Source organism: Bombus terrestris, chromosome 11, assembly GCF_910591885.1.
Source record: "Bombus terrestris chromosome 11, iyBomTerr1.2, whole genome shotgun sequence".
NCBI classification, from domain to species: domain Eukaryota; kingdom Metazoa; phylum Arthropoda; class Insecta; order Hymenoptera; family Apidae; genus Bombus; species Bombus terrestris.
The window spans coordinates 14757294-14777347 of record NC_063279.1 but is presented as its reverse complement, the minus strand read 5'-3'; the positions used below and the strand labels follow the sequence as shown (position 1 = coordinate 14777347).

The window sequence follows — 20054 nt, the reverse complement described above, 5'->3', positions numbered from 1 at the left end:
CTTGGCGGTCACCGTGGCGATCAGATTGTCCACGCCTATCTTCTCGCCAAGAGCGTTCTCCAGCTCGATCCTTCTGTCCTTTCACTTCGGGCACGCGAAGAGGGCGTGCTCTGCATCGTCGTTAGGGTCTCCACAGTTGAGACAGTTGCTGTCGCTGTCCTTGCCAATCCTCTTCCTATAGACACCGAAGCTCCCATGCCCGGTTAGAAGCTGCATGGTGTGGTGATCGATGTCCATCTTCTTTTTGGTAAATAGCAGCGCACTCGGTATTAATTTCTTCGTGACATTCTCCTTTTTGTAGCTGTTCCATTCCTTCTGCCACTCCTCTTGGGCCTTCTTGCGAATCGCCTCCAGTTCCTCCTTCAGCTTGCAGCCGTCATCAGCGCCAATCCTGGACTCATGGATCTTGTTCCTCTCGTAGGTCTCTCCGAGCATCTTTATCTTTACGTAAATCAGGAGATTCCCGGTCAACACGCAAAGTGCCGCGTGGGAGACGGTACGGTATGCCGTCGTTGTTATGCACAGGGCCGTTCGTTGTGCTCGTTTCAGCTTTTTCGTAATAATAATAACGTATGACGTTATATAGCACTATCATATAACGTATAAAGTTGTATACTGTTACGTAATAACGTATCACGTTATATAGTATTACCATATCACGTATAACGTTGTATACTGTTACGTAATAGCGTATAACGTTATATAGTATTACCATATCACGTATAACGTTGTATACTGTTACGTAATAACGTATCACGTTATATACTATTACGTAAAAACGTATAACGTTATATACTATTACGTAATAACGTATAACGTTATATAGTATCACTATATCACGTATAACGTTGTATATTATTACCATATAACGTATAACGGTATAACCTATTACGTAATAACGTATAACGTTATATGGTATTGCCACATAACATATAACGTTGTGTATTATTACCATATAACGTATAACGATATATAATATTACGTAATAACGTATAACGTTATATGGTATTGCCACATAACGTATAACGTTGTGTATTATTACCATATAACGTATAACGATATATAATATTACGTAATAACGTATGACGTTATATAGTACTATCATATAACGTATAACGTTGTATACTGTTACGTAATAGCGTATAACGTTATATAGTATTACCATATCACGTATAACGTTGTATACTGTTACGTAATAACGTATCACGTTATATACTATTACGTAAAAACGTATAACGTTATATACTATTACGTAATAACGTATAACGTTATATAGTATCACTATATCACGTATAACGTTGTATATTATTACCATATAACGTATAACGGTATAACCTATTACGTAATAACGTATAACGTTATATGGTATTGCCACATAACATATAACGTTGTGTATTATTACCATATAACGTATAACGATATATAATATTACGTAATAACGTATAACGTTATATGGTATTGCCACATAACGTATAACGTTGTGTATTATTACCATATAACGTATAACGATATATAATATTACGTAATAACGTATGACGTTATATAGTACTATCATATAACGTATAACGTTGTATACTGTTACGTAATAACGTATCACGTTATATAGTATTACCATATCACGTATAACGTTGTATACTGTTACGTAATAGCGTATAACGTTATATAGTATTACCATATCACGTATAACGTTGTATACTGTTACGTAATAACGTATCACGTTATATACTATTACGTAAAAACGTATAACGTTATATACTATTACGTAATAACGTATAACGTTATATAGTATCACTATATCACGTATAACGTTGTATATTATTACCATATAACGTATAACGGTATATCCTATTACGTAATAACGTATAACGTTATATGGTATTGCCACATAACATATAACGTTGTGTATTATTACCATATAACGTATAACGATATATAATATTACGTAATAACGTATAACGTTATATGGTATTGCCACATAACGTATAACGTTGTGTATTATTACCATATAACGTATAACGATATATAATATTACGTAATAACGTATGACGTTATATAGTACTATCATATAACGTATAACGTTGTATACTGTTACGTAATAACGTATCACGTTATATAGTATTACCATATCACGTATAACGTTGTATACTGTTACGTAATAGCGTATAACGTTATATAGTATTACCATATCACGTATAACGTTGTATACTGTTACGTAATAACGTATCACGTTATATACTATTACGTAATAACGTATAACGTTATATACTATTACGTAATAACGTATAACGTTATATAGTATCACTATATCACGTATAACGTTGTATATTATTACCATATAACGTATAACGGTATATCCTATTACGTAATAACGTATAACGTTATACGGTATTGCCACATAACGTATAACGTTGTGTATTATTACCATATAACGTATAACGATATATAATATTACGTAATAACGTATAACGTTATATGGTATTGCCACATAACGTATAATGTTGTGTATTATTACCATATAACGTATAACGATATATAATATTACGTAATAACGTATGACATTATATAGTACTATCATATAACGTATAACGTTGTATACTGTTACGTAACAACGTATCACGTTATATAGTATTACCATATCACGTATAACGTTGTATACTGTTACGTAATAGCGTATAACGTTATATAGTATTACCATATCACGTATAACGTTGTATACTGTTACGTAATAACGTATCACGTTATATACTATTACGTAATAACGTATAACGTTATATACTATTACGTAATAACGTATAACGTTATATAGTATCACTATATCACGTATAACGTTGTATATTATTACCATATAACGTATAACGGTATATCCTATTACGTAATAACGTATAACGTTATACGGTATTGCCACATAACGTATAACGTTGTGTATTATTACCATATAACGTATAACGATATATAATATTACGTAATAACGTATAACGTTATATGGTATTGCCACATAACGTATAACGTTGTGTATTATTACCATATAACGTATAACGATATATAATATTACGTAATAACGTATGACATTATATAGTACTATCATATAACGTATAACGTTGTATACTGTTACGTAATAACGTATCACGTTATATAGTATTACCATATCACGTATAACGTTGTATACTGTTACGTAATAGCGTATAACGTTATATAGTATTACCATATCACGTATAACGTTGTATACTGTTACGTAATAACGTATCACGTTATATACTATTACGTAATAACGTATAACGTTATATACTATTACGTAATAACGTATAACGTTATATAGTATCACTATATCACGCATAACGTTGTATATTATTACCATATAACGTATAACGGTATATCCTATTACGTAATAACGTATAACGTTATACGGTATTGCCACATAACGTATAACGTTGTGTATTATTACCATATAACGTATAACGATATATAATATTACGTAATAACGTATAACGTTATATGGTATTGCCACATAACGTATAACGTTGCGTATTATTACCATATAACGTATAACGATATATAATATTACGTAATAACGTATGACATTATATAGTACTATCATATAACGTATAACGTTGTATACTGTTACGTAATAACGTATCACGTTATATAGTATTACCATATCACGTATAACGTTGTATACTGTTACGTAATAGCGTATAACGTTATATAGTATTACCATATCACGTATAACGTTGTATACTGTTACGCAATAACGTATCACGTTATATACTATTACGTAATAACGTATAACGTTATATACTATTACGTAATAACGTATAACGTTATATAGTATCACTATATCACGTATAACGTTGTATACTGTTACGTAATAACCTATAACGTTATATAGTATCACTATATTACGTATAACGTTGTATGTTATTACCATATAACGTATGACGGTATATCCTATTACGTAATAACCTATCACGTTATATACTATTACGTAATAACGTATAGCGTTATGTAGTATTACCATATCACGTATAACGTTGTATATTATTACCATATAACGTATAGCGATATATACTATTACGTAATAACGTATCACGTTATATACTATTACGAAATAACGTATCACGTTATATACTACTACGTAATAACGCATAATGTTATATACTGTTACGTAATAACCTATAACGTTATATAGTATCACTATATTACGTATAACGTTGTATATTATTGCCATATAACGTATAACGGTATATACTAATACGTAATAACGTATCACGTTATAAACTATTACGTAATAACGTATAACGTTATATACCATTACGTAATAACGCATAACGATATACTATTACGTAATAACGTATAACGGTATATCCTATTACGTAATAACATATCACGTTATATACAATTACGTAGTAACGTATAGCGTTATGTAGTATTACCATATCACGTATAACGTTGTATATTATTACCATATAACGTATAGCGATATATACTATTACGTAATAACGTATGACGTTATATAGTACTATCATATAACGTATAAAGTTGTATACTATTACGTAATAACGTTTAACGTTATATAGTATTAGGATACATCTTATAACGTTATATACTATTACGATATAAAGTATAACGCTGTATAGCATTACGATATAACGTATAACGTTATATAGTATTACGATATAACGTATAACGCTGTATAGAATTACGTTATAACGTGTAACGTTATATAACATTATGATATAACGTATAACGTTATGTAGTATACCGTTACAACGTATAACGTTACATAGTATTACGATATAACGTATAACGTTATGTAACATTACGATATAACGTGTAACGTTATGTAGTATACCGTTACAACGTATAACGTTACATAGTATTACGATATAACGTATAACGTTGTATAGTATTTCGATATAACGTATAACGTTATATAGTATTACGATATAACGTATAACGTTAAATAATATTACGATATAACGTATAACGTTATGTAGTATACAGTTACAACGTATAACGTTATATAGTATTACAATATAACGTATAACGTTATATCACATTACGATATAACGTATAACGTTACGTAGTATACGGTTACAACGTATAACGTTATATAGTATTACGACATAACGTATAACGTTATATAGTATTACGATATAATGTATAACGCTATATAGCATTACGATATAACGTATAACGTTACATATGTTTACGATATATCGTATAACGTCATGTAGTATTACGATATAACACATAACGTTATATAGCATTATGTTATAACGTATAACGTTATGTAGTATACCGTTACAACGTATAACGTTACATAGTACCACGATATAACGTATAACGTTATATAACATTACGATATAACGTGTAACGTTTTGTAGTATGCAGTTACTACGTATAACGTTACATAGTATTACGATATAACGTATAACGTTGTATAGTATTTCGATATAACGTATAACGTTATATAGTATTACGATATAATGTATAACGTTATATAGTATTACGACATAACGTATAACGCTATACTATTACGATATAACGTATAATGCTATATAGTATTACGATATAACGTATAACGTTGTATAGTATTTCGATATAACTTAGAACGTTATATATCATTGCGATATAACGTATAACGTTCTATAGTACTACGATGTAACGTATAACGTTGTATAGTGTTAGAATATAATGCATAACGTTGAATAGCATTACTATATAAAGTATAACGTTATGTAGTATACCGATACAACGTATAACGTTATATAGTATTACGATATAACGTATAACGTTAAAAAATATTGCGATATAACGTATAATGTTATGTAGTATACAGTTACAACGTATAACGTTATATAGTATTACAATATAACGTATAACGTTATATCACATTACGATATAACGTATAGCGTTATATAACATTACGATATAACTTAGAACGTTATATATCATTGCGATATAACGTATAACGTTCTATAGTACTACGATGTAACGTATAACGTTGTATAGTGTTAGAATATAATGCATAACGTTGAATAGCATTACTATATAAAGTATAACGTTATGTAGTATACCGATACAACGTATAACGTTATATAGTATTACGATATAACGTATAACGTTGTATAGTATTTCGATATAACGTATAACGTTATATAGTATTACGATATAACGTATAACGTTAAATAATATTACGATATAACGTATAACGTTATGTAGTATACAGTTACAACGTATAACGTTATATAGTATTACAATATAACGTATAACGTTATATCACATTACGATATAACGTATAACGTTACGTAGTATACGGTTACAACGTATAACGTTAAATAGTATTACGACATAACGTATAACGTTATATAGTATTACGATATAATGTATAACGCTATATAGCATTACGATATAACGTATAACGTTACATATGTTTACGATATATCGTATAACGTCATGTAGTATTACGATATAACACATAACGTTATATAGCATTATGTTATAACGTATAACGTTATGTAGTATACCGTTACAACGTATAACGTTACATAGTACCACGATATAACGTATAACGTTATATAACATTACGATATAACGTGTAACGTTTTGTAGTATGCAGTTACTACGTATAACGTTACATAGTATTACGATATAACGTATAACGTTGTATAGTATTTCGATATAACGTATAACGTTATATAGTATTACGATATAATGTATAACGTTATATAGTATTACGATATAACGTATAACGCTATACTATTACGATATAACGTATAATGCTATATAGTATTACGATATAACGTATAACGTTGTATAGTAATTCGATATAACTTAGAACGTTATATATCATTGCGATATAACGTATAACGTTCTATAGTACTACGATGTAACGTATAACGTTGTATAGTGTTAGAATATAACGCATAACGTTGAATAGCATTACTATATAAAGTATAACGTTATGTAGTATACCGATACAACGTATAACGTTATATAGTATTACGATATAACGTATAACGTTAAAAAATATTGCGATATAACGTATAATGTTATGTAGTATACAGTTACAACGTATAACGTTATATAGTATTACAATATAACGTATAACGTTATATCACATTACGATATAACGTATAGCGTTATATAACATTACGATATAACTTAGAACGTTATATATCATTGCGATATAACGTATAACGTTCTATAGTACTACGATGTAACGTATAACGTTGTATAGTGTTAGAATATAATGCATAACGTTGAATAGCATTACTATATAAAGTATAACGTTATGTAGTATACCGATACAACGTATAACGTTATATAGTATTACGATATAACGTATAACGTTGTATAGTATTTCGATATAACGTATAACGTTATATAGTATTACGATATAATGTATAACGTTATATAGTATTACGACATAACGTATAACGCTATATTATTACGATATAACGTATAATGCTATATAGTATTACGATATAACGTATAACGTTGTATAGTATTACGATATAACGTATAACGTTAAAAAATATTGCGATATAACGTATAATGTTATGTAGTATACAGTTACAACGTATAACGTTATATAGTATTACAATATAACGTATAACGTTATATCACATTACGATATAACGTATAACGTTATGTAGTATACAGTTACAACGTATAACGTTACATAGTATTACGATATAACGTATAACGTTGTATAGTATTTCGATATATCGTATAACGTTATGTAGTATACAGTTACAACGTATAACGCTATATAGTATTACGACATAACGTATAACGCTATACTATTACGATATAACGTATAATGCTATATAGTATTACGATATAACGTATAACGTTATGTAGTATTCCGTTACAACGTATAAAGTTATATAACATTACGATATAACGTGTAACGTTGTGTAGTATACAGTTACAACGTATAACGTTACAAAGTATTACAATATAACGTATAACGTTATATAACATTACGATATAACGCATAACGTTATGTAGTATACAGTTACAACGTATAACGTTATATAGTATTACAATATAACGTATAACATTATATCACATTACGATATAACGTATAACGTTATGTAGTATACAGTTACAACGTATAACGTTACAAAGTATTACAATATAACGTATAACGTTACAAAGTATTACAATATAACGTATAACGTTATATAACACTACGATATAACGCATAACGTTATGTAGTATACAGTTACAACGTATAACGTTATATACTGTTACGATATAACGTTTAACGTTATATAGTATTACGATATAACGTATAACGCTATACTATTACGATATAACGTATACTGCTATATAGTATTACGATATAACGTATAACGTTGTATAGTATTACGACATAACGTATAACGTTATATAGTATTACGATATAACACATTACGACATTACGATATAACGTCATATAATATTACGATATAACGTATAACGTTATGTAGTATACAGTTACAACGTATAACGTTATATAGTATTACGATATAACGTATAACGTTATATAACATTACGATATAACGTATAACGTTATGTAGTATACCGTTACAACGTATAACGTTACATAGTATTACGATATAACGTATAACGTTATATAACATTACGATATAACGTATAACGTTATGTAGTATGCAGTTACTACGTATAACGTTACATAGTATTACGATATAACGTATAACGTTGTATAGTATTTCGATATAACGTATAACGTTATATAGTATTACGATATAATGTATAACGTTATATAGTATTACAATATAAAGTATAACGTTATGTAGTATACCGTTAGAACGTATAGGATTATATAGTATTACGATATATTGTATAACGCTGCATAGCATGACAATATAACCAATAACATTATATAATATTACGATATAACGTATAACGTTATATACTGTTACGACATAACGTATAACGGTATATAGTATTACGATATAACGTATAACGTTCTACAGTATTACGATATAACGTATAACTTTATATAGTATTACCATATAACGTATAACGCTATATAGTATTACGATATAACGTATAATGTTGTATAGTATTACGATATAAAGTATAACGTTATGTAGTATACCGTTACAACTTATAACATTACATACTATTACGATATATCATATAACGTTATGTAGTATTACGATATAACGTATAACGTTATGTAGTATACAGTTACAACGTATAACGTTACGAAGTATTACAATATAACGTATAACGTTATATAACATTACGATATAACGCATAACGTTATGTAGTATACAGTTACAACGTGTAACGTTATATAGTATTACAATATAACGTATAACGTTATATCACATTACGATATAACGTATAACGTTATATCACATTACGATATAACGTATAACGTTACATAGTATTAAGACATAACGTATGACCCTATACTATTTCGATATAACGTATAATGTTATATAGTATTACGATACAACGTATAACGTTATATACTGTTACGACATAACGTATAACGTTCTGTTGCCACGATAGATAAATACATAGTCATCGTCATCGTAACTTCTTCTTCCTTATACATATTTCTATCAAAATTCAAAGAAATATTAATGTGCATAACTTGTTATAACATACTGAAGCAACTATACTCACTCAAATATAGTTATCAAAACAGGTTTAATAAGTTTTGCACTTTGCCGAGGTGAAGCACATAAACACATTTCAAACACTGTCATTATCATTACAACTCCTTCCGAGTTCAAATCTCCTAAAAGTGGCCTAAGTGTTTCGATTATAATCGCTCCTCTTTGACTTAAAAATTCTTGGGGACTTAATATTACATATGCTTGAACTATATACAAACATAATTTTAAATGTTCAAATGATTTTTCTGAAAAATATAAAGATCATCAAGTTTTCTGCATGTTTATAAGAATCATAGTCAAATAGAATTATTTACTAACCTAATACAGCAGGCAAATTTTTAGTCAGTTCCGTTATAGCCAATGTTGGTGCAGCTGCATTTTGCAGTAAAGCTGACCGTAATCGCAAGCCATCTTCTAACAAATAAACGTGACAATTTTGATTGACGTCACAACTTAATGCAATAACACCTACTACTTGTGGTTCTATAAGGACGCTTTCAGAACCTAAAGCCTAAAAAATAATTCAAATATTATCTATTATTTAAAATTTTTAATAAAATCATTGAGTTATATATTTGATTTATCAATATCAAAATTAATAATTTGATTTATATTAATATAGTTTAATTCATTAAACAATATAAAAAATATGTACCTTTTCCAGATGTACAAGTGTTGAAATTATAGCACATCTTAGCATATTATGTTCTTCACATTCTTGCCAAAGTGCTGGCAAATATGAACTGAGGGCTCCAACAAGTGGGTTTATTTCACTACCAGCATGTTCAATCATAAATGATAACACGTATAACACATACATCTGAAAATTATTTAAAATATGTTTTTGCGAACTACAACAATATTTTAAAAGTAACATATAACAGTATATACATACATACCTTGGTATCACATTCTTTTACTTCTTTTAGGAGCGAAAATAATAAAGAGAATGCTGGTTCTAAATATGGCGAGAATTCTTCCGGATTAAATTGAAAATCATCTATCGCAAGTTTTAAAGCATCGCTTGCTGCTAAGCGAACACCCAGATCTTCTTCAGGACTCAAAACTTCAACCATAAGTTTGTATAATTCTGGTCTTAACTCTGTACTTAACTTAACAGCTGCAATTTTATTACAATACAAGATTATTACATAATAAATCCTACTTGTTTAAAAAGCTGCACTTTACTTACTTGTCCAGCGCCCAATAAGCCAACATACTCGTCTTCTAATAATTCTATAATTGTTACTTCGAATTTTCAACTCTTCTTTTAAGGTAGTTGAAAACCATTGATCAAAATTTACCTAGTAAATAGAAGCGTGATAAACTGGATGACTGACTATTTACACTGATTTTTTTGTGATATTTTGTTCTTACCTCATCGTATAAATCAAATGCAGCCAAACCAACTGCATTATATACTGCATCTTTTACTAGAATAGCATGCAAATTATTCGGGTCAACTGGTTGATGATGTCTTTGCATTAATTCAACTAAAACTGGTACAAGAACTTCTCCAAAATGATGGAAAATTACTACAAACAGACACTCCGTACAAGGCTAAAGAAAATAAAATATTAATTATAAAGTAAATAAAAATGTATAATTTTACAATTATAATACATTTATAAATATTTGTAAATAGTTGGCTATAAAATATTTACCCTTAAGCTATATTTCCATGATTCACCGCCATCATCGACAACTGAAAACAGTATAAATAAGAAATATAAAACATTCTACATACATATATATATGTACGTACAATGTTTATATATATACATAATATATATATGTCGGGTTGGCGTTACGATTAGAGTTAGGGTTAAGGGCGTGAAACGAATCCCTATTGACGCTAGACGTGATCGTTATGCGATAGAGGAGATATTTACTAGTGCAAATATGACTATGATGGAATTGGACAAGTAATCGCGATAATTAGATACTCGAGAAGCTATTGACAATGATCCTAGGCTCAATAACGAATCCGCGGTCAACGGGATGACGAACTTTACCCTTCGTTAGCGTCTAAGTTACACTGTATGTTAGAGCAAGGGGCAATTATTACGTATACGAAAGACAGGTCGATTACTGATGAGATCGCACTAGAGAGAATGACTCTCCGTCGCGGTGACGCTGTCGAAGAAAACTATGATGGGTGTGCCTAAGGGCACGAGATCATCGGATTCGTGGAGAAAAGTCTTCGTTCGAAGGGTGAGGGAAATTGACGTTGCTGTTAATTGGTCAATTTCCATGTTGGTGGTTAGAGAAAAATATTAGCCGTCCTTGGGGAAAGTTGCTAGCGAGAAGCGTCGTTCGTGGAAGGATAGATTTCTCTTATCTTCCCGTAGTTGGGGCACAGGCTATTTGTCTATTTGAAAGACTTTGTATAATTGAAACTTAATATTCGTAGCGGGTCCTCGCCCAGCTAAACATATACTGTGGAGATGCGTTGGCATCTGGCAATCATCTTACCCGAAGGACAAAGTCTGCGTGTGGCGAGCCACGGGGCAGAAACCATTGAAACGTTTACCGTCGTGCCCTGTCCCAAGTATTTCTTTTAAGGAGAGCTATAGAATTACTTCATGCCTTTGTTAGACAAAACGTTCATCCCTTTGACCGTGGCTACGTTCGGCGACTGATTGTCGCCTCGAGCCCGAGCTCACTATCATAAATCTCAAATAAATACAGTCGGATCGAATGACAACAGTTTCTTAATACGGCTATGGTGAAATCTAAATTACAATACTAGGGGTCTTCCCAAAGTTCCAAAGGGAAGGTTCCTGTGTTCTTTCATCTCCGACACGGCCATTCTGACTATCACACGTCCTCGGGTGGATCTAAAATATTGGGTTCTCCCAACATTAGACTTGATATGACTAATATTTTACTCCTTTATAGTTTAGCTAAATTATATTACACTAGTTTATTTATGGTTTAACTAACTGTCCAAATAGATCAAGGGCCCAGGTTAACAACAAAAATTTCGATCGGACGTTCAATGATAAAGTAGGGAAGAAAAAAAACACAAAAGTCAGTAGCATTATGATTGGTATTCAAAGCGCCAGTTGCATTTTGTGAGTTACCAGTCAGACCGTAATGACATGACAGATCATTTTCGATTTCGTACACGGACGAGTCTCAGTTTGTTGGATCATATTACCGCACTGGGCGTGTGTGGGTGCATTGACGTAATAGGTGTGTATGAAGACACTGAATGCGAGTGCAGTGTATGGGGACACTGAACACGGGTGCATTGATGTAATAGGCGTGTATGGAGACACTGAATGCGAGTGCAGTGTATGGAGACACTGAACACGAGTGCATTGATGTAATAGGCGTGTATGGAGACACTGAATGCGAGTGCAGTGTATGGAGACACTGAACACGAGTGCATTGATGTAATAGGCGTGTATGGAGACACTGAATGCTAGTGTGTGGTCACACTAGGCTTATGTGGGAATATCGAATGCTAGTGTGTGGTCGCACTAGGCTTGTGTGGAAATATCGAATGCTAGTGTGTGGTCACACTAGGCTTGTGTGGAAATATCGAATGCTAGTGTGTGGTCGCACTAGGCTTGTGTGCTAGTGTATGGTAACACTAGGCTTGTGTTACATGTCTATGTTACATGTTACATGTAACTATGTTACATGTCATAGTCATAGTGTTAATGATCCTCTGAGATCGGTGTAGTCATATCGTCATTGTCACTGCCATTGTCATCACTACAGACGTCCAACTCAGCAGGAACGCAACTATTCGGCATTTTCTTAATCTGTCATGACTGTATTTATACGATCGTTTGCCATCTAATGTCTTTAAAGTATATCTATCCCCTTCCAAAATCTCTGCTATTACGAATGGACCCTTGAATTTTGGCTCTAGCTTGGTTTGGTTTCTTTTCTCGTTTTTGCGTGGTACGAAATCACCGACATTAAACCTAACCACTTTAGCTTTGGTGTTATCGAATCTTTCTTTGTCGTGTTTGGCGCTACTTGCTATATTTTTTTTTTTTTTTTTGTCGCCTGTTGTCTTACATCGGAGATGTCTATTCCTCTTTCTTCAACGCTATCAGGTAGCAACAAGTCGTACGGTCTTGCTGTCCTACCGATTAGTAGTTTCAGTGGGCTCGCCTTAGTCACGCGGTTGGTGGTGCAATTCAGGGCCAATTGTATCTCCCCAATCGCGTCTTGCCATGACCGCCCGGTCGTCTCTACTACCGTGAACATATTTTCAATGTACGCATAACACGCTCTACCTGTCTATTGGCTCTACTAGCACCGGTCGCTATCAAGCGAACTTTAATTCGTTTGCTTTCGCAGAATTCTCGAAATTCTTTACCCTTAGAACATCTTTCCTGATCTGCTATTATCCGGCAGGGACTTCCGAATAAAAATATAGCGGATTTAAGCGCTTTAATGGTGTTATGGAAATCTATCTTACGATTATGATGCAGGTATACGAATTTAGTGAGCACGTTGATCAAAACAATGACGTACTCCTTTGAATCGCTTTTACCACTCAACTTGCCTGTTATGTCCATGTGGACCGTATGCCAGGGCATGCTGGTCTTAGGTATAGGATGTAGTTCGGCTTGTATCTTACCTGAACTAGCTTTCGAAACTTGACAAGCATGACAGTTCTCAATGAATCGGCGAACGTACTTCGCCATCCCTTCGAACCAGTAATACTCGTATAGTTTCTCGAGCGTTTTCTCCCAACCTAAGTGCATAATTGACTGGTGCACATGGTTAATAACAGACTATCTAAAACCTCTTAGGACTACAGGTAAACAGAGAGTCCTGTCTTTTCTTTGTATCCTACGGTAAAGAGTACCGGACCGTAATTCGTATGTATTCGCGGTGTCTTCCGCGAGCTCATCGTTTTGCAATTCCTTGACGATTTCCAAGGTTTGAGAATCACGACGTTGTTCGGCTAGTAGCCAGTCTTCCGATATTTCGGCCAGATTGATTTCTTTCTCCGCAATTTTATCAATTTTACGGTGGTCTAAATCTACGGGGTTTCGCGAGAAGAAATCTACGTGGGCTGTCCGTTTACTTTCCAGATACATAATGTCAAAAACAAAAGTCTGCAAGTAGGCCCATCACCGATGGTCCCTGTCATTTAAATGTACTTTATTACTCGACGCTTTCGACGAGTCGCAATCCGTGACGACAAGAAATTCCCGTCCATGTAGATAGTGACGGAAACGCTCGACTGCGTTTACGACTGCTAACGTCTCTAGTTCGTAGGAATTATACCTAGATTCTGCGAGGGTAGTTCTTTTGCTGTAATACTCTATTGCTTTGCCTTTACCTTCGACTTGATGCGTCAAAATCGCCCCGTAACTCTCCGAGCTAGCGTCAGTATGTAGTTCTATCGGGTAACTGGGGTCGAATATCATTAACACCGGCGCGTCGGTCAGGGCGGAAACTGCCTGTTGTCTTATTTTCTCGTGCCTATCTGTCCAAGTTATATTTCTGTTATTTGAGATGAGCGCATACAGGGGTTTCATCACCTGTGAGAATTTAGGGATGAACTTTCGGAAGTATGAAGCTAACCCTATGAACTGCCTGAACTGTGTGGCGGCCGTTGGCACAGGTAAAGAACTTAAGGTGTGTATTTTACCCGGGTTGGGACGGACTTCTTCGTTATGAATTACATATCTCAAATAGAGCACCGATGTTTTTAGAAAAGAACATTTCGCAAAGTTAACAGAGAATCCTGCTTTTACGAGGGTATCTAATACGGTGTTCAATCTTCCTAACGCTTGATCTATCGAGTCGGCAATAACTAGAACGTTATCGAAATAAATAACAACGTACGAATGAGCGAGGTCGCCTAGGGCCTTGCGAATGGCCCTCCGAAAGACGGACGGCGCAATTTTTCAGTCCAAACGGCATCGTTATCTACTCATATTGTCTGTCGGGAGTAACGAACGCTGTATACTGCGCTGAATTAGGATAAGTAGGAATTTGGTGAAACCCGCTGGCCATATCCAGGCTAATAAAATATCTCGCCTCTTGCAATCTCGCGACTTGATCCGCAATAAGGAGTAAAGGGTACCGATCCGCGACGGTACTTTGATTTAGTTCTCGGGGAACCACTCGTAATCTATCTGAGCCGCTTTCTTCTTCACGAGTTACGTAAGGCTCGCGAATGGCGAATTACTAGGCCTTATGATCTTTGCTTTAATTAAAACGCTTATTTTCTCACGTACCGCTCTTCGGTCCTCCTCACTAAATCTATAAGAACTTCCTCGTACGGTGATGTTAGGATCAATTAATCGTATTTCTAACCGGCCTGTATTTACGCGAATACGTAGGGAATCCGTAACGAATGAATCTTTGAATTTGTCGAGAAGAGAAATTGATCGACTTTTATTATTACCATGTACATCAGTGTCAGCTTCATTAACGACGATCTCGTTTGCAGTGGTTTCATTACAGACATTAATTATTTTTGTTTTACACATAGCGAGGCTATTTTGTGTAATGTTACGTCAAAACCCAGACTTAGAGTTCCGCAACTAATCGCGATATCATATTTTAGATAACTATCAGCAAGGACATGAGAAATTGTCTTCAATGTAAAAATCATTAATACACACGATGAACAAATGGGAGGCGTATGTTTAATACAAGTATTTCCTGCTCCTCGCATTACTAATATGTCAGTCATTCTTTTGCCAGAAATCTCGAGGCCACGGACTCTTTAATTAGTGAACGCTCGGCTCCCGAATCGGAGTAAAATGGAAACGACTCACCCAGATGACTTGATCTACCCGATGATGCTTCCAGTACGTAGAAGTCGACTCGCCACTTGTTATTGAAATTATGGTTTTCTTTCATAATCAGGTTGACAGTTGCGCCCCGTGCAGCGGGGTCGGAACGTGCGATTTTAAGGGTTAAAACGTGGTAGCGAAAACTTGTTAGGTTTCACACTCGATTTTGCACTAGCGACTGGGTTACTCGCGCGCGATGGTCGTAAGTTCTAACACTGTTATAATCGGCACTGATCCCACTTCTGATGTCGGGTTGGCGTTACGATTAGAGTTAGGGTTAAGGGCGTGAAACGAATCCCTATTGACGCTAGATGTGATCGTTATGCGATAGAGGAGATATTTACTAGTGCAAATATGACTATGATGGAATTGGACAAGTAATCGCGATAATTAGATACTCGAGAAGCTATTGACAATGATCCTAGGCTCAATAACGAATCCGCGGTCAACGGGATGACGAACTTTACCCTTCGTTAGCGTCTAAGTTACACTGTATGTTAGAGCAAGGGGCAATTATTACGTATACGAAAGACAGGTCGATTACTGATGAGATCGCACTAGAGAGAATGACTCTCCGTCGCGGTGACGCTGTCGAAGAAAACTATGATGGGTGTGCCTAAGGGCACGAGATCATCGGATTCGTGGAGAAAAGTCTTCGTTCGAAGGGTGAGGGAAATTGACGTTGCTGTTAATTGGTCAATTTCCATGTTGGTGGTTAGAGAAAAATATTAGCCGTCCTTGGGGAAAGTTGCTAGCGAGAAGCGTCGTTCGTGGAAGGATAGATTTCTCTTATCTTCCCGTAGTTGGGGCACAGGCTATTTGTCTATTTGAAAGACTTTGTATAATTGAAACTTAATATTCGTAGCGGGTACTCGCCCAGCTAAACATATACTGTGGAGATGCGTTGGCATCTGGCAATCATCTTACCCGAAGGACAAAGTCTGCGTGTGGCGAGCCACGGGGCAGAAACCATTGAAACGTTTACCGTCGTGCCCTGTCCCAAGTATTTCTTTTAAGGAGAGCTATAGAATTACTTCATGCCTATGTTAGACAAAACGTTCATCCCTTTGACCGTGGCTACGTTCGGCGACTGATTGTCGCCTCGAGCCCGAGCTCACTATCATAAATCTCAAATAAATACAGTCGGATCGAATGACAACAGTTTCTTAATACGGCTATGGTGAAATCTAAATTACAATACTAGGGGTCTTCCCAAAGTTCCAAAGGGAAGGTTCCTGTGTTCTTTCATCTCCGACATATATATATATATATATATATATATATATATGTATGTATGTATGTATACAAATATTTACCAAAACTTTCTGGATCTGTATCCCATAATTCCAATTCAGCAGGTGTTAAAAGAAAATAATGTGTTACCAGCCTTGAACAAATTTCTGCTAATGTTTCAGGTGTAAAAAATTCTTGTCTCAATTGATTTGCTCTCAACGTTAAAGGATTTTTCGTATCTGTATTAACAAATTTTCAAGCTTAATAAATCACACCCATAAATTTACAAAATACCATTATCCATCATATATACCTTTGAGAACTTTAGCTGGTTTATAGTATGTAGATAATAAAATGCCTTTCATTAAATTTAAACACTGTATAACAAATCTTTCAAAAGCTAGGGCTTGACCAGCTTCAGTGAAACAATAAAAAACAGAAAATTCTAATGATGTTGGTATTAGTTCTACATAGCAAAATGGATGCATTTCTAATACTCCTATTAATACTTTAGTTAAATGAATTATAAATTTATCGCATACTTCCATCTGTATACCTCTTGAAATTAATGTCTTTCCTAGAATTATATAAAAATCATTATTAAGAGAGACAAATATATAACTGATATTAAGGGTAGTATCAGAGGAGAAATATACTAACGACATTCAAGACAAGTTCTTGCACGTTCAAAAACAATTTCCAAGAATGACATAGCATCATGGGATTCTGAAGGCTTATTAAACCCATTTACAATAAGTGTTCTAAGAATTCTCAATAGAAGTAACGCTTTTTCCAAAGCTTCCTGTATCTGATTTGTGTCTGCCCCATTTGATGCCATTATAAGAAAAGATTCTGTGTAAGTATTCCACACATTCAGAATAAAACTGAACACACTACTGGTTAATTCTTGGAAGAGTCGTCTGCCAGGAACTAAACGTTTAGAGGCTAAACACTTAACAACATGATGTAATATTAACAGTGCCCGATGCTGGGCCAAAGGATTTTGTCCTCTTATAACATCCAATAAGGTTGGAATTAATGAGCGCCATTCTCTAGGCCAATCATATCTGCACAACATTATTTCGTTTAACTTATTTTATGAATCAGAGAGAAAAATAAACGCAAATTATTTAATCAATATCAATTACCTTGCAATTTTAGCAATGAGAGCTGCCAATTGGATAGCTAACTGATTTACAGGTTCTTCAAAGTTTACTATTAAACGTTGTCTAAGAAATTCCTTTTTGTCATCTGCAATTCCACTGTAGTAATAATGCATGTTATTTATTAATTAATTTACATTAAGATGTTAATACTATTAGCCAAATTTGATTGCGTTAAAGAATACTTACTTTGGAGCATTTTTTCTCCAATATTTATCAACACCATTTTTGAAACATAAAATAGCCATCCATCTAATATTGATACTCAAGGAATGATTAGAAAACACATTCTGAAATAATTATTAATATTTTACTCACAATATAATAATTAGACTTTCGTTAGTAATGAAAATAAATAACCTAAAATAATCTTACGTACATAAGCAAATAGTATATGCTTATATATGCTAGTTAAAATAAAAATGATCAGGAATAAATTTTTGCCTCCTTACAATCTAATCAAATTTATTTTACATTTATTCATGCAACTTACATATAACGCAGTGTAGAATCCCCTTTCAGTTTCCCATTGTTTTAGAGTTTGTTCAGCTGGTTTCAAAATAGTGGGATCCTGACTACCCGCTTGTTGAAGGACTTCTATCACTGCGACATCCATCTTCCTACAAAAAATTAATATATTCAATGTTTTACATTAAATTCAAATAGCTCATTGTTATTTGTTTTCCTCTGAAAAGATCGACTAAACTTAACTTTTTTCGGAAATATCTATGTATTAAATCAATACATGACGAAAATCATCAAAGACACTCTACATCAAAATGTCACACACGCCCGCAAGTCGGCATTTCAGAACGCTGCCCCCCTCCTGCTTTCGTCTCTTTCTGCAAAATGACAGTTATTGTTATAGTGTAAACCACCTTATTACTCGTAAAACGCGATTCTAGTCTAGATTTATTTATCCATTATTCATATATCGTATAAGGTATGATCAACCTATTATGATAATGTTATTTACTCATGTATTTAAGCAAAAATTCTAATATTTCCAAAGAGCTATCCCAGAACTAAAAACTAGTTCTTTCTAATAGACAACAGTATAAATAATACTGTTGATAGAATATGTTTCAATATTTACTTATCTTTTAAAGATAAAGAAACAATAATGTTTCTTCTTGCATTTATATATTTTCTATATAATAAAATATGTACATATACATTAGTGATTTGAAATATTTGAAAGAAATGTTATTAATTTTCTTCACATC

General features: G+C 33.3%; 1 protein-coding gene across 2 annotated transcripts in view; it reads right to left on the bottom strand.

Moving 5' to 3' along the window:
- LOC125384639 overlaps positions 1-19670 on the bottom strand; it is a 225330-nt gene extending 205660 nt beyond the window's left edge. For both annotated transcript variants that reach the window (XM_048409926.1, XM_048409925.1), the window contains exons 1-14: positions 19540-19670; positions 19322-19448; positions 19018-19118; positions 18814-18927; positions 18326-18732; positions 17979-18242; positions 17749-17904; positions 11312-11352; positions 11025-11207; positions 10840-10951; positions 10547-10767; positions 10303-10467; positions 9966-10158; positions 9655-9892 (exon numbers count right to left, since the gene is read on the bottom strand). In XM_048409926.1, the coding sequence (XP_048265883.1) occupies positions 9655-9892; positions 9966-10158; positions 10303-10467; positions 10547-10767; positions 10840-10951; positions 11025-11207; positions 11312-11352; positions 17749-17904; positions 17979-18242; positions 18326-18732; positions 18814-18927; positions 19018-19118; positions 19322-19444 (2318 nt within the window). In that variant the 5' untranslated portion in view covers positions 19445-19448; positions 19540-19670. The remainder of the gene's footprint in view (positions 1-9654; positions 9893-9965; positions 10159-10302; positions 10468-10546; positions 10768-10839; positions 10952-11024; positions 11208-11311; positions 11353-17748; positions 17905-17978; positions 18243-18325; positions 18733-18813; positions 18928-19017; positions 19119-19321; positions 19449-19539) is intronic.
- Positions 19671-20054: the final 384 nt, after the last annotated feature.